This window comes from Natator depressus, chromosome 5 (genome assembly GCF_965152275.1).
Source record: "Natator depressus isolate rNatDep1 chromosome 5, rNatDep2.hap1, whole genome shotgun sequence".
Classification (NCBI taxonomy): Eukaryota; Metazoa; Chordata; order Testudines; family Cheloniidae; genus Natator; species Natator depressus.
The window spans coordinates 106,211,201-106,235,563 of record NC_134238.1 but is presented as its reverse complement, the minus strand read 5'-3'; the positions used below and the strand labels follow the sequence as shown (position 1 = coordinate 106,235,563).

At 42.5% G+C, this 24,363-nt stretch overlaps 1 protein-coding gene across 16 annotated transcripts in view; it reads left to right on the top strand.

Annotated features, from left to right (window-relative positions):
- The window catches only part of MPDZ (multiple PDZ domain crumbs cell polarity complex component), a 130,527-nt gene that overhangs the window by 100,477 nt on the left and 5,687 nt on the right, over positions 1-24,363 (top strand). For 12 of the 16 annotated variants that reach the window (XM_074953384.1, XM_074953386.1, XM_074953389.1 and 9 more), the window contains 14 exons: positions 1,796-1,887; positions 2,201-2,291; positions 2,638-2,718; positions 4,041-4,133; positions 4,235-4,309; positions 6,045-6,234; positions 10,951-11,096; positions 11,513-11,596; positions 11,690-11,883; positions 12,320-12,467; positions 15,854-15,940; positions 19,177-19,273; positions 20,021-20,064; positions 22,351-22,473. In XM_074953384.1, coding sequence (XP_074809485.1) covers positions 1,796-1,887; positions 2,201-2,291; positions 2,638-2,718; positions 4,041-4,133; positions 4,235-4,309; positions 6,045-6,234; positions 10,951-11,096; positions 11,513-11,596; positions 11,690-11,883; positions 12,320-12,467; positions 15,854-15,940; positions 19,177-19,273; positions 20,021-20,064; positions 22,351-22,473 — 1,545 coding nt within the window. Of the gene's footprint in view, positions 1-1,795; positions 1,888-2,200; positions 2,292-2,637; positions 2,719-4,040; positions 4,134-4,234; positions 4,310-6,044; positions 6,235-10,950; positions 11,097-11,512; positions 11,597-11,689; positions 11,884-12,319; positions 12,468-15,853; positions 15,941-19,176; positions 19,274-20,020; positions 20,065-22,348; positions 22,474-24,363 lie in introns of all 16 variants that reach the window. The other 4 variants (XM_074953398.1, XM_074953396.1, XM_074953385.1 and 1 more) reach the window with 2 other exon arrangements.

Genomic DNA, 24,363 nt, shown 5'->3' with positions numbered 1-24,363 from the left:
GAACAGCTGTATTTGTATACTGGGCTCTAATGATTTAATAACCTATTCAGGCTGCTTTCACATGGTATCCAATGATATCAGGACCCTCATTGCACAGACAGGAGCCTCATTCTAAACCACATTTTTTTTAAAATATTGTCTCAGTTCAATAGATGGCAGTTGCAGCAGTTGCTCTCTTATAACGTTTGCACTCCTTTTCCTTTTGGTGAAGGGTGAGATTCTGCCTGTTGCACAGACCTGGCAAGGCCATCCCTAGCACTTCAGCTGTGTGGTGGGAATGTGCAAAAGCTGTGCAAAAGGGAATGCCAGTGGAGAGGGGATGTGGGGGCAGGGAGGCTCAGCAACTCCTGAGAGGCACTGTACCAGTTCCAAATAGGCTGATGCAGAAACAAGCACTTTCAGACCAGCGGAAGCGCTATGGGATCTGTGACTGGGGGGATCCACTGAGATGAGTGTATTCACATACTGGCTGCAGGGCCCAGTTTTCACTACAAAGGACTTGTTCAAATCAGTCAAAATCCCTTTTCATATAGGGCTTGATCGTGCGGGATCAACATTCATTGACCCTCCAAACAGTGCCCAGAACTGTACAAACAAGAGTTCCCACCCTAAGGCACTGAGAGCTGGAGCCATTCATTCATTCATTGCTGCGCTAAATGGACACTGAGGGCTCTCTGCCACACCAATCTTGTGAAGGCCAAGACTATAACAGGGTTCAAAAAAGAACTAGATAAATTCATGGAGGATAGGTCCATCAGTGGCTATTAGCCAGGATGGGCAGGGATGGTGTCCCTAGCCTCTGTTTGCCAGAAGCTGGGAATGGGCAACAGGGCATGGATCACTTGATGATTACCTGTTGTGTTCATTCCCTCTGGTGCACCTGACATTGGTTACTGTCAGAAATCAGGATACTGGGCTAGGTGGACCTTTGCTCTGACACAGTATTGCCGTTCTTATGATGATCTCACTACTTTTGCTCCTCCAGAGCCTTCCTGCTAACCACCCCCTCTCCTGTCCTCCCCTCACACGTCTCTTTGTAGCTGTCTTCCATGCTACTTCTGTGCTTGTAATTCCTTCCTTCTCCTCATGCCTCCATACTCTCCTTCAAATCCTTCCTTTAAAATGCTTCCACAATTCTCTCTCCAGGTGCTCACCACAGCTTTTGTGATTGCGCCATCAAGTGTTGCTTGTAAACAGCATTGTCTGAGTAAATGAGTGCCTGATTGTGCAAAAACACAGGAGTAACTTTCCTGACATGAAAATTCCCTTCAGCTTCAATAAGACTACTCAAGCAAGTAAAGTTGCACATGTGCATAAATGGTTACAGGATCCAGCTCTCAGTGCTTTACAGTGGGAACCCTTTTTGTAAAGTTCTGGGCACTGTTTTGAGGATCAATGAATAATAACAACTTTCTTGTTGGATAGAGGCAGTTCATTTACTTGTACTTATAACTGGTAGCCTTTTCCTATGACTCTGTTATATCCACTGCTAGTGAGTCATGAGGTGATCAATGACAAATGGAAATAAATGATATGCCTAAAGGCAAGCCATTGTAACCTAGAGAAGGACATTTTCAGCAGAGAGAGAGTCTATAGCCAGACAAGCAATTGGGAGGAATGTTGTGAACTAGAGGGGTGAAAACAGAGTGTTGTATATTGCAGAGTAAATTTTCAAAATGATGTTTAGCTCGTGATGGTGAAAGAAGATAAGTGTTTGTTGTAGATCACTTTTAAACTGGTGAAAATTTAAGGAAATACACATTCTGAGCCATATTTGCCATTCTCCTTCATCTAGATCAATGGACAAATTCTCTATGGAAGAACTCATCAGAATGCTTCCTCGATAATCAAATGTGCACCATCTAAAGTAAAAATCATCTTTATCAGGTAAGCAGTGCTTAAAGTGTCTTTCCTAGAGATAGTAATCTTTAACATGTTTAAAATGAAGTTTTTTCACAAGCTGTTTTTATATAAAAAAGTCTTCCCAATATCACAGTTTTGTCACCCAGGTAATTTTGGTGATGTACTTCTGTAAGTCCAACATTTGGACTTTACAGGTTATGTATTTTCTTTTTTGTATTTTGATCTGCATAGTGACTGCCAAAAATAAAACAAAATAAGAAATGAAGGGTAGCAAAATTAAACTTGTGAAAAGAACTATGGTGATGCTTCAACACATATATGCTTTAATATATTGCAGAAATAAAGATGCAGTGAATCAGATGGCCGTTTGCCCTGGGAAATCAGTAGAATCTTTACCTTCCCCCGCAGGGACTCCTCAAAATCAAGAGGTAATCTAAACATTGTGTGAGTCTATTTGAGCTGATTAACAGCTTTCTGGGTAGAAAAATACTCTAATAGTTGTTATATTTTACAGCAGAAAAAGTCCTTGTGGAAAACCAAATGGGGTTTTAGCACAGCTGTTCAACATTTTGGTCCTGATTCTGCTCTCAATTTACACTGATGTAAATAAGGAGTAGCTCCAGGAAAGTCATTGAAATTATACCAGGGTAAAATTGGCTTGAGGGGGGAGTCAGACTCACCATATCTATGTATGCTTGTTCAATTTTTAAGGGTACACCAAATGCCTATTTTTAAAATACAGTTGTGCATTGCTAAATTGTCTTCCTCTCTCAGGGTGAACCAAGTGCTACAAGTCCTGTTACGGCAATAGACTTCAATATATATACAAATATTCAGCATGTGGAACTCCCCAAGGTAAATTTATATTTTAACTAAATTTAGATCAGTGCAAGATTATTGCCACAGGGTTTCTCTTCTGTGATTATGTCCCTTTGGAAACAGAGGGACTGTCCCTTCCCTTGGAGGATGAGACGGACCACTGGCAATTTTATTCTATTTGCAGGTGGTCCCAAAAACTCTTCCTAAAGCAGCAGTTGTGCCCAGAACTCCTCAGCATCTCAGCTAGGCCCTCCTCCCATGTAGTTGAAATCTAGCACGTCCCATAGCTATATTTCCCAGGAATAATGCACTGCTTGTCTCAGATGCAAAGTTGTCAGTAAACAGCAGCAGGGGCCCCAGCACAGACACTTCTGGAGATTTTGGAGGTCTCAGTGCAATCAAGAAAAGGTAGGCAAGGGAGTCAGGAGACAGATGTAGGAAGGCCAGCTATGCTGCACTGGAAAACTAAGTGTGGTAGAACCTCCATGGTACATTTTGGGGTTGCACCATCTCCTTCCTTCTGTGAACTTGTTTGACCTAAACAAAACTGTTTGGATTGAGAGCACAGAGCAAAGTTTGGTTAGGACTTACCTGTGACTGTCCAGGTGAAATCATTGACTAAATTGCTCCAAGTAACTTAATTAGCAGACTGTAAGCACCAAATCCTAAGGACAGCATATCCAGGAATAATGTATACTTGTCAGGACTCTGCACTTGTCCTTGTTGAACCTCATCAGATTTCTTTTGGCCCAATCCTCTAATTTGTCTAGGTCCCTCTGTATCCTATCCCTACCCTCCAGCGTATCTACCTCTCCTCCCAGTTTAGTGTCATCTGCAAACTTGCTGAGGGTGCAATCCACACCATCCTCCAGATCATTTATGAAGATATTGAACAAAACCGGCCCGAGGACCAACCCTTGGGGCACTCCACTTGATACCGGCTGCCAACTAGACACGGAGCCATTGATCACTACCCATTGAGCCCGACAATTTAGCCAACTTTCTATCCACCTTATAGTCCATTCATCTAGCCCATACTTCTTTAACTTGCTGGCAAGAATACTGTGGGAGACAGTGTCAAAAGCTTTGCTAAAGTCAAGGAACAACATGTCCACCGCTTTTCCCCTCACTGAAATTTAGAATTCAAAGCATTTCAAGCTTATTGAGATTCTCTATCCTGTTCATGAGAAAGCGAGTCCTTTCCAAATAAGTCTTTAATATTTTTTTCAAGCTTTGAGTCCTTCATGAAACCTCAAACTTCTGTGACATCTACAAACTTCAGTAGGCTCATGTGAATATGTGTAGTTCAACTTTGATAAATGTAGCACCTTATTGACTGTACATTCCTATTCCCACAGGATCAAGGGGGACTGGGTATTGCCATCAGTGAAGAAGACACACTTAATGGAGTGGTTATTAAAAGCTTAACAGATCATGGTGCAGCAGCAAAGGTGAGAATTGTAAATGAAGTCCCATTTGGGAAAGAGGATGGTAAACCATTGAGGAAGAAAAATCCTGCATTAATCTTTTTTTGGTCAATTTTATTTCCCAGGATGGACGGATCAGAGTTGGGGATCAGGTCCTTGCAGTGGATGATGAAGTTGTTGTGGGCTATCCTATAGAAAAGGTACTTTAGGAATAAAAGGACTATAGCAGTTGTATGAGGCAAATTCAGACCCTTCTTCTAAAATTGCAGAGCACCCTGTGCAGGAAATCTTATGTGGTTATGCTCTGGCTGAGCACTGGAGTGTGGATGTTAGCCTGAGGATGATGGTCCCTTAGTATTAGAACCACACACATGTATTCTACAGTAACATGTCATTCTCTTTGGGAAAGCATAATTCCTGACAGCAAATCATTATACTGTGGTGACACTCTGCGAAATGACTGTAAAAATGGTATTGTGGGGTTCCAAGTTCGTTGGCTCTGTGGCTTCCAGATAAAATTTAACTCAATGGGCAATTTCCGCCCCCCTAATTTCCAGCTCTGCAAACTCAACCTGGGCTCTTTCTGGCTCATTCTTTGTTACACTAATAGTCACTCTGCAGTTAGAACTGAGTTAGCAAATTCTGTTGGATACAGCACAGCTGGAATAGAATCCATCTCTCTCTCCCAGACCTGTATTGGCTCTGCAGAGTTAGCAGACAGTAAAATTCATTGTTATCTGTAGAGGAAGCAGATGTGGTTTGGAGTAAAGAACAGATCTGTTGCCCAAGGTGTCAATTTTACAAAGTCACTGTTCCAATTTGAAATATACTTTAAAAGCATGATCCTGGGAGGTGCTGAGCACCATCCACTCTCACTGAAGTAATTTTGAAGTCAATGGGATTTGAAGGATGCTCTATATGTCTGTCAGGATCATGACCTAGGGAAGTTGGGACCACAGGTCAGAGCAGGATCAACTCTAAAGCTGAATACCAGAGGATTTCGTAGTCAAGTTGGGCTGGGGTTGATATCGGGGATCAGAGTCTGAGTGAGGTTTCGGGGACCTGGTCAGGAGGCGAGATCCAAGTTAAGCCGAGATTGAAGCCCGGAGTTCAAGAACAGGGAGTAGGAATGGTCATAGCAGCAACAGGAGATCTGCGCTGTTGCCTGGATGCTTCCTGGGATTCCCCTTGGGGTTATATAGGGTAAGGAGCCAATCAGGAGCCATGAGGCTGCTTCCTGTCATACTTTTTGAGGAGGGACTTTCTGTGGTCTTGTGTCCTCAGTGGATTGTGGGTAATTGAGCATGAGCTGGTCATAGCTGACACAGTATGGCAGCATGGAGGTGTCTGCTGCCTGACAGTTTTGCAGGCCTGCATTTGAGACCCGCTGGGCCTCACAACAAGGCCCTGTATTTGCCCCCACCTTGCTTTCCTCTCCAACATCCCCTCCATAATTCAAATATTAGTTTTACCATATTTTCCCCCCCAAACCAAACATTTAATCAAAGCCATTGGATGGCCTGCTCCTACTCCTATTGATGTCAGTTTTGACATTTACTTCAGTGGGAGCAGTATTGGGGTCTGCACCAACATTAGTACTTACTCCTAGTTTTCTGATTTTGTTCTAATAACTATCAACGTATAGTGTAGCATCCAGGAAGGCTAACATAGATTGTGTGCCATATCCTCAGTAGAAATGGGCATAGTTTCACTGAAGTCAGTTGAGCTAATCTGATTTACACCAGATAATGGTCTGGCCCACAATAATTAACTGTTTTGCCACTCATCATCCAAAATATTGATCTTCTTCATTCCTGTCTCCAAGAACAACAGGTGTGTCTGACCTTTTGCTCCTGATCATGGAGCAATTGCTATGACTGATCTCTGTAAGTGTTACAGTTGGATCATTGGCTGTTCTCTTTATTATTCAATAAGTTTATCAGTCTGCTGAAGACATCAAAGACCACAGTGAAGCTCACAATCAACTCAGTTGAACATGATAGTCAAACATCTCTTCAAACACCAACACCACCACTTTGCAGTGCTAACACAGGCGAGCGGAAGAACATCCAACAGTCGCTGATGATTCCTTCTTCTGGATCACCAGAACCAGAGACAATTAAAAGTAAGAGCACTTCTGTTGTCTATAGTCTCAACAGTGGGCTAAGTGATAAAAAATGAAGAGCCTTATGAATGTCTTCAGAGCTTTCCTTCACTTTCTTGCACCTCTGCTCCCAGACCAGTCACAATTGCATCCCTGTGCTTTTCTGAGTGCAGAAATTGCTTCCTTTCTAGCACATTATGGTTGGTGAGCAACCTAAGTGGAGCAGGAAAGCAACAGGGCTATGACCTTACTCTACCTCCACACTGCCCAGGTGCAGAGGGAGGAAGACAGAGAAAAGCATCCTGCTCCATCCTAAAGGATTGTGCAGGAGTTCCGTTTCCCCCTATATGTTAGTGAACGGTTGGATACTCTTGTTCTTCCTGGAGCAGTGGGCACTGCAGCACCACCAGTCTAGGCCGCGATCTGAGTGAAACAATCTGGCCCTACATGCATACAATGAAAATAGGTGCATATGCTGATATAAACAATTATTTATTTTTCTAGTTTCCCTCTAGCTGCTTGAGTGGAACCTCTAAAAATCAGCTTCCTTCTATTTATTTAGGATTTAGGTGCCTAACTTTAGACAGCCAAGTTTGAAAACTTTGGTTAAATGACTTGGTTGTGGGCACTCTAGCTCATCAGTGGTACAGGTAGAAATAAAACCCAGAAGTTCTCATTCCTAATCCCCTTCTCTGGTCATAGACAAACACCTGTCAGGGATTGCCTAGGTATACTTAATCCTGCCTCCGCATAGGAGGTTGGACTAGATGACCTCTTGAGGTCCCGTCCAGCCCTAGACTTCCATGATTCAGCAACACTGCCTCCCTAATACATTTTTCAAAGCATAAAGGAAAGCAAGGATATCCATCCAATGGCCCCAATTGATCAGGTATATTGCTGTATATAGGCATATGTTGTAAAACCAGGGACAGTGTACATGCATGCATGACATTACAGTATAGTAGGCACTTGTTACCTGTGATAAGAATGGCTGTAGAATGACCGTGCCTAATCGGGTACAGAATGTGAGCAAGGCCAAACAGCAAAAATTAAGACATTTGTACACCAGTGCGAGGAGCCTAGGTAGCAAAATGGAGGAACTAGAGCTACTGGTGCAGGAAATGAAACCAGATATTATAGGGGTAACAGAAACATCGTGGATTAGTAGTCATGACTGGACTACAGGTATTGAAGGGTATGTGCTGTTTAGGAAAGACAGAAATAAAGGTAAAGGTGGTAGAGTAGCATTGTATATCAATGATGAGGTAGGATGTAAAGAAATAAGAAGCAATAGAAAGGATAAGATAGAGTCCGTCTGGGCAAAAATCACATTGCGGAAGAAAACTACTAGAGCCTCCCCTGTGATAGTGCTTGGGGTGTGCTATAGACTGCCGGGATCTAATTTGGATATGGACAGAGCCCTTTTTAACGTTTTTAATGGAGTAAATACTAATGGAAACTGTATGATCATGGGAGACTTTAACTTCCCAGATATAGACTGGAGGACAAGTGCTAGTAATAATATTAGGGCTCAGATTTTCCTAGATGCGATAGCTGATGGATTCCTTTATCAAGTAGTTGCTGAACCGACTAGAGGGGATGCCATTTGAGATTTGGTTTTGGTGAGTAGTGAGGACCTCATAGAAGAAATGGTTGTAGGTGACAATCTTGGTTCAAGTGATCATGAGCTAATTCAGTTCAAACTGAACGGAAGGATAAAAATAAATGGGTGACTAGGGTTTTTGATTTCAAAAGGGCTGACTTTCAAAAATTAAGGAAATTAGTTAGGAAGTGGATTGGACTGAAGAACTTATGGATCTAAAGGCAGAGGAGGCCTGGGATTACTTTAAAACAAAGCTGCAGAAGCTATCAGAAGCCTGCATCCCAAGAAAGAGGAAAAAATTCATAGGTAGGAGTTGTAGACCAAGCTGGATGAGCAAGCATCTCAGAGAGGTGATTAAGAAAAAGCAGAAAGCATAGAGGGAGTGGAAGATGGGAGGGATCAGCAAGGAAAACTACCTTATTGAGGTCAGAACACGTAGGGATAAAGTGAGACAGGCTAAAAGTCAAGTACAGTTGGACCTTGCAAAGGGAATTAAAACCAATAGTAAAAGGTTCTATAGCCATATAAATAAGAAGAAAACAAAGAAAGAAGAAGTGGGACCGCTAAACACTGAGGATGGAGTGGAGGTCAAGGATAATCTAGGCATGGCCCAATATCTAAACAAATACTTTGCCTCAGTCTTTAATACGGCTAATGAGGATCTTAGGGATAATGGTAGCATGACAAATGGGACTGAGGATATGGAGGTAGATATTAGCATATCTGAGGTAGAAGAGAAACTCGAACAGCTTAATGGGACTAAAGCGGGGGGCCCAGATAATCGTCATCCAAGAATATTAAAGGAATTGGCACATGAAATTGCAAGCCCATTAGCAAGAATTTTTAATGAATCTGTAAACTCGGGTTGTACCGTATGATTGGAGAATTGCTAACATAGTTCCTGTTTTTAAGTAAGGGAAAAAAAGGTGATCCGGGTAACTACAGGCCTGTTAGTTTGACATCTGTAATATGCACGGTCTTGGAAAAAATTTTGAAGGAAAAAGTAGTTAAGGACATTGAGGTCAATGGTAAATGGGACAAAATACAACATGATTTTACAAAAGGTAGATCATGCCAAACCAACCTGATCTCTTTCTTTGAGAAAGTAACAGACTTTTTAGACAACGGAAACACAGTGGATCTAATTTACCTAGATTTCAGTAAGGCGTTTGATACTGTGCCACATGGGGAATTATTAGTTAAATTGGGAAAGATGGAGATCAATATGAAAGCTGAAAGATGGATAAGGAATTGGTTAACAGGGAGACTACAGCGGGTCATACTGAAAGGTGAACTGTCAGGCTGCAGGGAGGTTACCAGTGGAGTTCCTCAGGGATCGGTTTTGGGACCAATCTTATTTAATCTTTTTATTACGGACCTCGGCACAAAAAGTGGGAGTGTGCTAATAAAGTTTGCGGATGATACAAAGCTGGGAGGTATTGCCAATTTAGAGAGAGACTGGGCTATCATACAGGAAGATCTGGATGACCTTGTAAACTGGAGTAATAGTAATAGGATGAAATTTAATAGTGAGAAGTGTAAGGTCATGCATTTAGGGATTAATAACAAGAATTTTAGTTATAAGCTGGGGATGCATCAATTAGAAGTAACGGAGGAGGAGAAGGACCTTGGAGTATTGGTTGATCACAGGATGACTATGAGCCGCCAATGTGATATGGCTGTGAAAAAAAACTAATGCGGTCTTGGGATGCATTAGGCGAGGTATTTCCAGTAGAGATAAGGAGGTTTTAGTACTGTTATACAAGACACTGGTGAGACCTCACCTGGAATACTGTGTGCAGTTCTGGTCTCCCATGTTTAAGAAGGATGAATTCAAACTGGAACAGGTACAGAGAAGGGCTACTAGGATGATCCGAGGAATGGAAAACTTGTCTTATGAAAGGAGACTCAAGGAGCTTGGCTTGTTTAGCCTAACCAAAAGAAGGTTGAGGGGAGACATGATTCCCTCTGGTGTATTTATAGAGAACATAAATACCGGAGAGGAGAGGAATTATTTAAGCTTAGTACCAATGTGGACACAAGAACAAATGGATATAAACTGGTCATTGGGAAGTTTAAACTTGAAATTAGGCGAAGGTTTCTAACCATCAGAGGAGTGAAGTTTTGGAATAGCCTTCCAAGGGAAGCAGTGGGGGCAAAAGACCTATCTGGCTTTAAGATTAAACTTGATAAGTTTATGGAGGAGATGGTATGATGGGATAATATGTTTTTCACAATTAATTGATCTTTAAATATCCATGGTAAAAAGGCCCAATGGCCTGTGATGGGATGTTAGATGGGATGGGATCTGAGTTACTACAGAGAATTCTTTCCTGGGTATCTGGCTGGTGAATCTTGCCCATATGCTCAGGGTTCAGCTGTTCGCCATATTTGGGTCAGGAAGGAATTTTCCTCCAGGGCAGATTGGAAGAGGCCCTGGAGGTTTTTCGCCTTCCTCTATAGCATGGGGCACGGGTCACTTGCTGGAGGATTCTCTGCTCCTGGAAGTCTTTAAACCATGATTTGAGGACTTCAATAGCTCAGACATAGGTGAGAGGTTTATCGCAGGAGTGGGTGGGTGGGTGAGATTCTGTGGCCTGCGTTGTGCAGGAGGTCAGACTAGATGATCCTAATGGTCCCTTCTGACCTTTGAATCTATGAATTACTCTTTTTTTGGAGCAGATACATTGGTGCCAAATCTGCCCTCAGATAAGTGCACACAGCTTCTGGTAACTTCACTGGCTGCACATTGTATGCACATGCATGAGAGCAAGGTGTGGCCCAGGCAGTGAAGAAATAAGGCCACATGCAGTGTACACATCTTTGTCCGCAATCTCAACAAACTGAGTATCATGGACCTGGTGATGGTTGGGCACCAAGATTAGGAATTGTGATTTTAACCAGAGCACAGCTCTTCTTTTGGAGAAAGGGGAGGACCAGAGGCTGTATAATTTTATTTCTTGGGAGTATTTTTAAAATCAGATAAGTAATTAGGGTAGGTTGAATTTTGGGTCCATTTGCAGCTATTCTTGTAAGGCTGTCAATGATCTCTCAAAATGTTATTTTAAAGTTCTTTTTTTTCCCAGTTATTGTGGCCACTCACTGTAACCAGCATGTTTAATTGCTGTGTTTAGATACAAGCAGGTCCTCAACTCCAGCCACATTAGCCTCTGACCCAGCTACTTGTCCCATCATCCCAGGATGTGAAACAACCATTGATATCTCCAAGGGACGCACTGGACTTGGATTGAGCATTGTTGGGGGAGCAGACACCTTACTGGTTCGTAAAAATCAGTGATACTTCATAATGAGATGACAGTACCAATTTAAAGTCCCTAATAGAGAATGTTTCTCTGAAGGTGAATATATTATTTCAACAAGTGACTGGAGACAATATCTGTCTGTCTGAGACTTGCTGCTCTGAATTGATTTAAGCTTGAACCACAAATATTTTTGTAATCACACTTTTTAAAGCAGAAGAAAGTGACTTCTTTAAAGATCTTTTGCCTTTAGAATTGAGAACCTGAGTTCTCTTACAGCCTGCTGATTACTTAGTTTGCCTGTATTTGGTTACAGTCTTGTCTTCTCATACTAGGATTTTTCAAAAGCTTTCTCCAAAGCCAAAGCTTCGACCAGTTGCCGTGCATATGAGAGGTGTTCTTCTGTGTGCTATGTATTTTTATTGTTAATCCACAGGGAGCTATTATTATCCATGAAGTATATGAAGAAGGAGCAGCATCCAAAGATGGAAGGCTCTGGGCGGGAGATCAGATTTTAGAGGTGCAGTCTTGTGTATATCACTTTTAAATCCCTATGAACTCTTTAGTCATTTAACTCAGGAAGGTACTCAATCAACATGTGGTTACATTGCAGGTGAATGGAATTGACCTCAGGAATGCCACGCATGATGAAGCAATAAGTGTTCTCAGACAGACACCCCAAAAAGTCCGTCTCACTGTCTACAGGGATGAGGCCCAGTACAAGGAGGAAGATATGTATGACGTACTGAATATAGAGCTTCAAAAGAAGCCAGGCAAAGGCCTTGGATTAAGTATTGTTGGGAAAAGGTATGAAGTCAATGGAACTACACTGATGTACCCTACTCAAGACCTAACCCTTGGACCACAGAGCCAGCCCAGGGTTAGGGGAATGAACAGATGAACCTTCCCTCCTCAAACTTTGCTCCTCCACCATACACAAATTGTCTGTCTCAGTAAATCTGCTCTGTGCTAGCATGTTGTCAAACAATGTCAGTTGTTTCTTTTTTAAACAAAACAAAAATAAAAAAACAATTATTTGGCCCCCTTTTCAGGGGATTACTCCGGAAGTAAGATACTACTCCATGTGAGTAAGGGTGGAATGGTGAGATCTAGCCCACATTTACTAACCAGAAATTCTAGTAAACAGTTTCTCAGTTCTAAGCAAAAGTCTTATTACAATATGGATAATGAAATGGTACAAAGAGTGACAAGTTTAAAGCAGAATAAAATTATGTGTTTTCAGAAATGATACAGGGGTGTTTGTGTCAGACATTGTCAAAGGAGGAATAGCAGATACAGATGGGAGACTGATGCAGGGAGACCAGATATTAACAGTAAATGGAGAAGATGTTCGAAATGCTAACCAGGAGGCTGTTGCTGCTTTGTTAAAGGTAATTGTAAAAACAGAGGTGGGGACTAGCTGCAGAGTTTAGATCTGGAGTCAAACTGTCTCGAAGTTCAGATTGGATCCAGGGTTCATATTCAGACCATCATAGAGCGGGATGAGGTAGTGAAGAACTTTGGAGCCAGATCTGAACTTCCCCAAACTATAAAGGTGTACAGATTTGGTGTTTTACCTTATGCATATTCCTAGCTGAAATTAGTCGTGTTGGTGGCACACAGATTCATATATCTTAAATCTAGAAGATCATCTAGTCTGACTTCCTGAATAACGCAGGCCAAAGAACCTCACCCAGTAATTTCTGTCTCAAGCCCATAACTTCTGATTGAACTATAGCATATTTTTTAGAAAAACATCCAGTCTTGTTTTAAAGACTTCACATGATGGGGAACCCACCACATCCCTAGGTAAATTGTTCCAGTGATTAAGGACACTCACGGTTAAAAATGTGCCCCTTATTTCTAGTCTGCACTTCCCGAGCTTCAGCTTCCAGCCTCTGGATCTTGCTGTATGTTTTTCTGCTAAATTAAAGAGCTGTCCATGAGAAATCTCTTCCTGTTATAGGTACTTGTGCATTATGATGAAGTAACCTCATAACTAGAACAGTTCGAGAACTGGAATTTCTGCCCGATGAGGAGCTTTGCATTTGACTTTTTTGTTTTGTTCCTGCACAGCATTTTGATTCTTTTGTAGCAGTATTTTCTAACAGAAAACTATTGTGTTGGAAGATTTTTCAATCAGCTCTTCTCATAGCCTTCTCTTGGATAAATTAAATAGATGGAGCTTCTTTCATCTCTCATAAGATGTATTTTTCAGACCTCAGATTTATTTTTGGAGCTCTCTTCTGACCCTTTCTATATTTTCTGCCTCCTTTAAGTGTGAACACCAGAACTGGACACACTATTCCAGTAACAGTCTCACTAGTTCTGTATATGGAGGTAATACTATCTCCCTACTCCTCTTGATATTCCCCTACTTGTACATCCCAGAATTGCATTTGTCCTCTTAGCTACAACGTTACATTGGGAGCTCATGTTCAGCTGTTATCTACCAGGCCCCTCAGTCCTTTTTAGAGTCATTTGATTTCGAGGACACAGTTTCTCTACCCAACCCCATTTTATAAATGTGACCTATGATCTTTATTCTGAGATGTGTGCCTTGGCATTTGGCTATGTTAAAACTCATGGTGTTCAGTGGATCCCACCTTTCCAAGCGATCTAGGTCAGTCTGTGTAACTGACCTGTCCACTTCATTGTTTACCACTTCACCTATTTTTTCTGTCATCTGCAAATTTTACCATCAATGATTTTATATTTTCTTCCAGATCATTGGTAAAGATATTGAATAGCACTGGGCCAAAACCAGGTTCTTCATGACCCAGCTAGATTATCCCAATTGGATGATGATTCCCCATTTACAGTTACTTTTTGTGATCTATGATTTAACCAATTCTTAATCCATTTTATATGGATTGCATTGATTTTTGTTTAAGGGTAATATTTTTATCATCAGAATGTCATTCAGGACTAAGTCAAATTATATTATGTAGGTACAGGTGCTTTTATCAATTGTGATCTCTCAAAATCAGATTTGTCTGACAAAACCTATTTTCCATAAAACTATATTGTTTGGTATTAATAATGCTACCATATTTTAATTCTTTACTGATTTAGTCCCATATCGGCCTTTTCCTTCATTTTGTTCTGGGGGTTGATGTCAGGTTTAACCAGCCCATAGTTTCCAGGTAGCCACATTTACCCTTCTTAAATATTGGCACATTAGCTTTTTTCCCAGTCCTCTTGAACTTCCCCATTGTTCCAAGATCTGCTAAAAATTAGAGTTCTTCAGCCAATTCTCTTAATCAGGGCTGCACTGACGGTGTGGGGGGCCACGGGCAATATCTGAAAATGAGGCCCCTCCACCCTTCCAAAAAAATTACCACTAAGGGGAGGCTATGGTCGAGAGGGCGTTGGAGAGTGAGTTTGCACCGCACTCACTGCAAAGCGGCAGCTCACCTCCTGTCCCACGGGGCTGAGTCCGGCTTCCTGCTCTGGGCATTGAGAGCTGGTGCATGGGGTCGCAGCACTACTCACATTTAACTTGGTAGTTCCTCCATCATGGGCCTTGGTGGTTCCCCTGGGCCAAATCTGAGTGGTGCTGCAAACCTGTACACCAGGTCACAACACCCCTCTGTTTGGGGCTTGTTGCCACTCCCTCCCCACCTCCAGGTGGCCCTGGAGTACAAGTTGTGAGCCTCTCTTAAGGTAATACAGCTAAACCATAACAGAGTAATGGCACTTCTGCAATCCTCTCAAATCGCTGCACACTCACCTACGTGGAAATAGGATTTTATAATAGTGAACTCCCAAAGGAAGAGAAGGAGGAAAAGCAAAACAGTGACAAAAGCCTGAAATCTCTATATTTAAATGGGCTGCAAAATAGGCCTTTACACCGAAGATTAAGTTGTTTTTACAAACAACTGTCTGCAACATTGTAATGTCTTTATGTTTGTCTAGGTTGTTATAGTGAACCTACCATTCTGGTATCTTTGTGCTTACATGTATGTTAAGTTCCTTCACCATTCTATCAAAGTTTTCTTCATTTCTGTGAACTAAATTCATTCCTAATGTAACATCAGTTTCCTTGTGGCCATCTAATGTGTGCATCCAAATCGTACAATTGGAAGCTTAAACACAAAAGAAGAGATTTTTCAAAGGTCCGAATGGCATTTAAGGACCAATTTCCCATTGGAAGTCTGAAGGAGTAGGGCACTCACACCACATTTGTGCATTAAAAATCTCCCTGCAGATCCTCATTTCAGTTACATTGGTGTTAAGCAAAGGTAGATACTAGTTTCAGTTGCCATTTTACATTTCTAAATACCAATTTAAATGCCATGTTCTCAGTTACACTATCGTAAATGTGGAGTAAATCTGTAGATTATATGGCCTGTTTTGGTACCCGGAATTCGAAAATTCTTCACTTTCATGATTTTTAAAAATGTTTTTGTTTACTGAATAGCTACATCTTGAAAGTGAATTTTACATGCTACTCCCATTTAAGTGAATGGGAACAGGATTACGCCCTTAGTGTAATTTTGGCATCTGAACTGTAATGTTCATTTTTAATCCAAATATTCTGCCATGTATTTTATTTCACAGTATATAATTGGAAAAATACTGTCCAGTTCTGGCTCTGATCCTGCAATGAGCTTTACCTGTGCAGTCCGTATTGCAGGATTGGGGCCTGTGTTTATACACCTTCCATAAGTCTTATTATTTCCATCATCAGTAACTAATATATGCCTTTTAATATTAGTACATTAATGGGTCCTTTCACGGTTGGGAACTGCGTTATAAATTTCCTGTTCTTCAGTGTTCATTAGGTATTGTAAGACTAGAAGTTGGAAGAATAAAAGCAGGTCCATTCCATTCTGAGAGAAGAACATCCCAAAGCAGCCAGGTTTGTAACTGTGAAGCTGTTTAGTTTGGAAGAAATCAACTCTGGTTAAATAATTCCCTTTATTTGCTTTTATTGATTTTTAAAGTGACAAAGATTTTCCATATAGGTGTGCCGAGGATGAGATTAAAAAAAAGCAGCTTTTATGTACTTCACAGCTTTTTCATAGCCATGTCGTATGTTAACTTTATCATATTATGTGTTGAAAGCATGATACAGCCAAATATTATCCCATGGATAAAGTTTACCCCTTTGCTGCATTGCCTGGTCATGATTTTAGGGCCCTCTCCTAGGAGGTGCAGAGAACTCTAACTCCCACTGAAATCAGTGAGAATTGGAGGGTGCTCATATTCTAGCTGGGTCAGGCCCTTAACTTAAGAATGCCCCTTCTGTTCTAGATTACTGTCCATTAGGTATTTTATTCAGCTCTCTACCACACTGCTCTGATATTCCTACAGAAGTGTGCAATCCATTGAAAAGACTGAGAAAACAACAGGGTTTTAAATGGTTAATAGACCCAGTCAGAAAATAGAAATTTTGGTCTTTGTCAAGCTTTTCCAATCAGCTCTACTAATTAATTCTGACATAACTAAAAAGTGTTTGATCTTTATCAGTTTCCATATCTGATGCCTTTTCTGCACTGTGGATGACATGCAGGGTACGTGCAGCTAAACACTGCAGTGAAAAACAGGCTGCATCCACACTGCAGTGCGTTGCTATACAGGGGAGTGAAAGGCTCTGGCAGGGAGGAAAGGTTCTGGCTACGGCAGGTCCCGGTGCCTTTCCCCTCTGCCTCCCCCACCAGAGCCTTTCCCTGATGCCAGAGTATTTCCCTTGGGCAGGGAAAGGCTCCAGCACCTCCCTGCAGTGGGGAAAAACTCCAGCAATGGGGAGCTGTCAGAGACTTTCCCTGCTACTCTACCAGAGTCTTTCCCTGCTATTGAAGCCTTTGCCCGTTGCGGGGAAGGGCTGAGGTAACGGGACATTACATTGCTAAAAATAGTAGTGTAGACGTGGGCATGTAGAGAGCCATGTAGGTTATATACCAGGGACAGGCAAACTTTTTGGCCTGAGGGCTGCATCGGGTTTTGGAAATTGTATGGAGGGCCGGTTAGGGGAGGGGGGTGTGGCCCGGCCCCCACCCTCAATGCACCCCCCCCCCGCTTCTGGCCCCCTGCTGGGCCCCCCGGACTCCTGCTCCATCCAAACCCCCCTGTTCCCTGTCCCCTGACCTCCCCCAGAACCCCTGCCCCTGACAGCCCCCCGCCACCCCATCCAACCCCTCCTCTCATTCCTGACTGCCCCCCTGGTAGCCTGCCCCATCCAATCACCCCTTCTCCTTAACCGCCCCCGGAACCCCTGCCCCTGACTGCCCCCCACCGCCCCATCCAACTCCCCTCCTTCCTGTCTGCCCCCTCGGGAACTCTGCCCCCATTCAACCCCCTGTTCCCTGCCCTCTGACCGCCCTGACCCCTATCCACACCTCCATCCCCTGACCACCGCCCCTTCCCTCTATCCAACCCCCTCTGCCCCTCGCTCCCTGTCCCCTTACAGTGCTGCCTGGAGCACCGGTGGCTGGCGGCGCTACAGCCATGCCACCTGGCTGGAGTCAGCCACACCCTGCGCAGCACCGGGTCAGGCCGGGCTCTGCAGCTGTGCTGCCCAGGAGCTCGCCGCCCAGAGCATTGCACCAGCAGCGCAGTGAGCTGAGGCTGTGGGGGAGGGGGAACAGTGGGGGAGGAGCTCAGGGGCCAGGCAGGAGGGCCGCAGTTTGCCCACCTCTGGTATATACCCTAAGGTTCTGGCATGTCTAAGCAGTGCTTTGTCATCTACACTGCTGTTTATACCAATACCGTGGCAGGGAGGGGGCGCACGCGGGGCATAGCTTGAATGTGTTCTTGATATTAAACAGTTCAGATTGTACTGCTATGGTGATGTGCCTCAGTGTTTTCATTATAAACTTTATTTTTCAAAGACTCAGAATTTTTATGAAGATTTCTCTGCCTAAAAATGTTCATCAGCAAAGACCATCAAGGACCTGAGCCTAAAAAACTCAGGTCAGATTAGTTAGGATTGAGGTGAAGATTGCAGGATTTGACCTGGATGCATTTTTCACTAGGAGTTAGGATTGAGTAAGGACTGCAGCATTTGGTCCTCCTTAAATATATATGGACCTTCAGAATTTGGCTAAGGTGAAAATGCAGAATCAAGCTGTAACCCAGGCCGTTAAGCCAGTAGAAATGTATAATGAGTAATTTTTACTTGAAATATCTATAAAGCCTTTTAGTCTAGTAATGACATAAAGTAACACAACATCGGGGGAGGGATAGCTCAGTGGTTTGAGCATAGGCCTGCTAAACCCAGGGTTGTGAGTTCAATCCTTGAGGGGGCCATTTAGGGATCTGGGGCAAAAATTGGGGATTGGTCCTGCTTTGAGCAGGGGTTTGGACTAGATGACCTCTTGAGGTCCCTTCCAACCCTGATATTCTATAATCAGTCACCTTGTCCCCTCAGATATGTGTACACGCGCAACTGATGTCAGAGTTCTAATGAGAGGTATGCACACACAGCTGAGAGGACAGTCTGGCCTCAAAACTTTATTTATATAGCTTCTGAATTAACAAGTGAGTACATACTAGGGCAAAATGCGTGTTTTCAGTTGAAATGTAAACTGAATGGAGAAATTAAAATCACAAGAATTACAGAGCAGATTTTAAGACAAAGAAGATATGGGGAGGAGAAAGTATTTTTATAGTCATGGCTGATGATGTGGTTACAGACAGTGGAGGCAAATGGATGGTGTGGATTGATTTCCAGGAGAAAGAGAGAAACAATAGAATCATTTGTTAGGGTGCCCCTATCTTCTTTGTCAATGTTCTATACTCTGTCCTTCATTTTTTAACTTTTGTCAGAACATTGTCATCAGTTACACCCATAAAACTCCAGCAAAGTCATAGGAAGTTCCATGAGTTAATCTGAGGGCAGAATTTGGGCTCCTAGAAGCAATATTTCTAAAGGCTGTGGAAGGTTTTAGCTATGCAACCACAAACCTTCAACTAAGAGAGCCCTCCAGAATGCTCTGAGGATATAGAGGAGTTATTGTTAGTCTCACAGTACATCATTTCTTACTAGGCACAAGAGGAAGGTAGTAAAATAGCACTGGAGCTCATAATTTTACTTTCCAGCAAGCTAGAAGTTTGAAGACTATGGTATAATCCCAATGTGATGTTATATTTTAGGTGAGTGAAGGAAGTGGCAGCCTGTCATCATTCAGTTTCCCACCTTCTGGTTCCAACCCATCTGAGGGCTTTGAAAGCGGTCTTAAGAAGAATGCACGTAAGATTCATTTGGTGCCTTTCATATTCTATATCTAAAACTTCTCCCCGTTATCCTGTCTGTGAATCAGTAGCTGAGGTATCTTTTTTGTTTGTCTGAAGTGCTAGATACTCTTTTGAACTGTAGGCATAAAAACAGTTCCTTGTAATTCAAGTCCAAAATGCTGATAGGGCAATTATTGTAAAAAAAAAAAAAAAAAACCCACATAGGTATCATTTTATAGCCCTTTATAAGCATAACTGTGGCAGCTTGTCATACCTTATGTTGTATTATAAGAACGCAAGTTGTTAAATCAGAGACTCTCATCAAAAGTAAGTATATCTTCCATTAAACTATCTCATGCATCCCACATGTGAATCTGTGGACAGTAGCAGATTTTGTGTAGTTAAATCAGGAAAGATGAGTAACAGTTTTCTCATGTTTAAATTACAAGGAAGTCATTATTGCCCTAAGTCTGTTTTGTTAATTGCTCAGATTGAATAAACCTGACCGTCTTTATTCCAGAATATATATATTATTCAGAAAATGAATGACTGGGTATCTTTTTTATTTTTGTGTAAAATACACCTAGTCCCTGCCATCTCAAAAGTAGTTCAGTCTTATTAATGTAATGAGAGCAGATGTCCAGGCACGTTACTATAATAGAGCAAAAGCTAAAATCATTATAACTGTTTTTATGGCTATAATGGAGAGCTTACTTTAAAATCTTACCCAACCTTTTATATATTTATTTTTATCGTTTCACAGTATCATCTGAAATACAAGGATTAAGAACGGTTGAAATAAAAAAGGTAAGTCATACTGTAAAAATGTGCAGGGAACTGGAACCCCTCAGCCGCTATAAATTAGTGTGTTTACACCCACCGAGGCTCTGGTCCTAGATTTTTACCTATTGGAGAGAGGCAGTGCCATGTCCTGAGACTTGTGAAAGATATTTTAGGTTTTCATGAACATATGTCTAGTTTTGTTAGTTAATCCATTTTATAGAACAAACACACTATTGGCAGGTTTACATCCAGCCCCTAGGTTTAATATCAGTCTGAGTCAAGCATCTAGATTCCTATAACCTACTTTGAAAATTTAAGGGACAAAGAATTAGCATGAGTTTGAGCCATATTTTTATTTTTGTCACATTGAGTTAAATCCAGAGTAAACAGAGTTTAGGATTTACAGTCCCACTTTTTATCATATTTTTCTTATTGAATCATTTTCAGTTAGGATGTACTTATACTATGACTATTTTTAACTGTACTGTATATTTAATAAAATCATCAGTATACAGATTCTGAAATCAGTTTCTCACACCAGTTTTACACCTGTGCAGTTCCACTGACTTCCTGATTTATATGCAAATATCAGCAAAATCAGGCTCTTTTATTTTCCCAGTATTATTTATTGTTTCAGTTGGCTTGACATTCAGGGCTTTTCATTGCATGGATTTATTTTAGCTACTTTATTCTCTCTGTCCCTTCTATAAATAGATTTTTACACTGTGCTGAAATGTTATTTTGAACTTTCTAAAGCTGTTACTGCTGTGTGTGTCATACAGCAGCAATACACTAGGAGGAGTATGCTTCCTCTTTCTATATTTGCAGTGTTACGAAAGTAGTGTACATCACCACAGCTAGCCCTATTACTTACAGATACAAAATCGGTAGATCCTCTTCTTAAAGCACAGGCCTATAAGGGGGCAATTTCAAATCATGGCCGCTATTTGAGTGCAGTGACAGAATCTGCATGCTCAAAACCTAGTTTGTTCATATAAATTGAGCTCAAATAGATTTTGCTCATGTATAGTCTGTCACTGGTGTGCATGATTGATAGGCCTGGTTATAAAATCAGGAGCAACTCCCCTGAAGTCAGGGAGTTGCATAGGTGTAAAAACAATGTAAGAAGGGGTGTGGGGGGGGGAGGGGAAAATCAGGCTGCAAAGTGAAACCAATTTCATGCAAATGTGATACATACACATGTAATTTGCACCACACAAATGGCAGCTGGATTGAATCATGTCTGAATTTTTTTTTTTTTTTTTAGCAGAACTTAAGCTAAACAGCTTTAGGTTGAGATTCTTGATTCTTTCACTGTGGACAAGTTTGCTCTTTTTCTCATCTCTTTTATTTCCCCTGAGAGATGAACATTGTGCAAGGGGAGTTAAATTGTTACATGGCTTCCTCAGTGCTTGTGTCATTGTTATAAAAGCTTTGGGTGAGTCTACAAGCCAACACTCCCGCCCTACCCCACAGTATCACATTTACTAAACCTCATTATTGGCTACGCTTCCCAGTCATTGGTGCGAGGGAGCCTTATTCTGCCCAGTGGTTATCAGAGGCTTCATTCTGCAACTTCAGCAATAAGGGCTCTGTATAGTAAAAAATCAAGACAGAATAGCCAGTCAGATGTCACAGAGGTGTGAGCTCAAAATGCCTGCCAGGCAATCTACAGGGCAACAGTGAAGGTAGAAGGAACAGAGATTCGCATCTTCTTGGTTAGAGTAAAAAATTCTCAGTGGTAGTGAACCAAACAATTCATTGTTCCTTCTCCCATTACTATTTTCCATTCTCCCGTCCCTGTACTCTGTTGCTTGCTTACTAGCATCTGTACACGTTTTACATTTCAACTTTATTTTTCCTTTTTTTCTCCCTGAGAAACTATTTTAAAAAACAGGGTGCTTTCTCCTACTTCTCTCGGTGAAGTTTCTTGTGACACACTATGTGAAAGACCCTTCATGAAGACAAACTGACAAGCTTTGAGGAATTTGCAATAGTGGAATGAAAGTGAAGAGGAGTAGGAGTGCCATATCCCCTCCCTGTACATTGACCTGAAGGAATTAGGACTGAATTCTTCATAAGTGAATAGTTATTTTTTCCATTCATTAGTTTTAGGGTGCCTGTCTTAAGACACTGTAAAGAGGCCTGACTTTGAGGGTGGGTGTTCAGTGCTGTCTGAAAATCAGGCCCCTTTTAGAGGCTTTAAGTTGGGTACCCAAAATCACTAGTCAGTCTTGAAAATCTGGGCCTAAAGGTAATTGTGTATTTTCTCTCAAGCAGTGTCTTAATCTGTTTTCCTTACTGTAACAGGGTCCTGCAGATTCCCTAGGAGTGAGCATTGCTGGAGGAGTAGGAAGTCCCCTGGGAGATGTTCCCATATTTATTGCCATGATGCACCCAAATGGAGTTGCAGCTCAAACTCAGAAACTCAGAGTAAGTTAATTGCTAAGAAAGGAGGTTGGTAAAAAAGCTTAATATGATGATGCTGAATAAATTACTCTGCCTTGGTCACAGAGTAGAGCAGGGGTGGGCAAACTTTTTGGCCCAAGGGCCACATCGGGGTTGCAAAATTGTATGGAGGGCCAGGTAGGGAAAGCTGTGCCTCCCCAAACAGCCTGGCCCCCGCTCCTACCCACCCCTCCTACTTCCCGCCCCCTGACTGCCCTCCTCACCCCCGACCCATCCAACCCCCCCTGCTCCTTGTTCCCTGACTGCCCCCTCCTGGGACCCCCCGCCCCTAACCACCCCTGGAATCCCACCCCCTATCCAACCCACCCCCCCACCCCGTTCCCTGTCCCCTGACTGCTCTGACCTCTGTCCACACCCCCGCCCCCTGACAGGCCCCGCAGGTCTCCCACACATATCCAACCGCCCTGTTCCCCGTCCCCTGACCGCCCCCCCGTCCCCCAGAACCTCTGCCCCATCCAGTCGCCCCTCTGTCTGCCCCCCGGTATCCCCTGCCCCTAACTGCTCCCTGCCCCCCGGGACCTCCTGCCTTTATCCAACCCCTCTGCTCCCTGCCCCCTTACCATGCTGCTCAGAGCAGCAGGACTGGCTTATTGGAAAGCCCGGCAGGATCAGCAGGTCAGAGCACTGGCGGCGTGGTGAGCTGAGGCTGCGCGGGAGGGGCCGGGGGCTAGCCTCCCCAGCTGGGAGCTCAAGGGCTGGGCAGGACAGTCCCGTGGGCCAGATGTATCCCGCGGGCCATAGTTTGCCCACTTCTGGAGTAGAATACATGGTGTATTCACTAGCACTTCAGGCCATGCCAGGAATTTCTCCCATTCAAATCAAGAGTATAGTAGTTTTAGATCGGTTTAGAGTACAGAATTTTTTTTCACAAACATTAGCAATTCGGGAGAAAACCTTAAAGCAACCTTGGAATATGGAGCCAGCATGGCTTTCAGATACCAAAATGAAGAGCTTGGTGGAGAAAGTTAATAGAGAAGTGTTATTTATCCTTTCACACAATACAAAAACCAGGTATCACTCAATGAAATTAATAGGCAGTTGGTTAAATACAAACAAGAGGAAATACTTTTTCATACCACACACAACTGTGGAAGTCATTGCCATGAGGTGTTGTGATTGCCAAATGTATAACTGGGTTCAAAAAGAGCTGGATAAATTCATGGAGGGTACGTCCATCAATGGCTATTAGCCAAGATGGTCAAAAATGCAACCCCATTTTTGGGTTGACCTTAAACCTCTGACTACCAGAAGCCGGGGGGGGGAGGGAACGGGTGGATCACTCTATAATTGCATTGTTCTATACACTCCCCCTAAAGCTCTGATATGGGCCACTGTCAGAGATATGGTTAATCTTGCCCAGTATCCTGAGCTATCCCATATGGCAGCTCTTATGTGTAGATAAATAGATCCCACATCTGTCCTGATTATTGGCACAGCAGTCAGCAGCCTCCCCAATGCCTGCAATTATGCGATTTATTTTACATCCTTCTGTTAGTTGCTTTTCCTGCAGCACATTCAACTTACCCATCTCTGTGTGTAGGCTATTCTTGTTTTATACACCCACTGAGTGCAAAATTGGTATGAATTAGTGTATTACCACTTGCAGCCATTTATGTCTGGTTTAAGACCAGTTTGCATCACCACTGAATGTGGCCCATGTATTCCCCTGAGAGTTGCACTGGATTATTCCAAGCTGCATTTGAACCTGGGGGACCTGATGATAATATGCTACATTGGTCTGTTTTCCCAGAATGTGTAAATGTATGACTGTCGTCTACTGATTGAAATATCAGAGGTATGTATGTGTTGACTTCTAATGTCTAATGACAGCTATGCAAACTATAATACTGACAT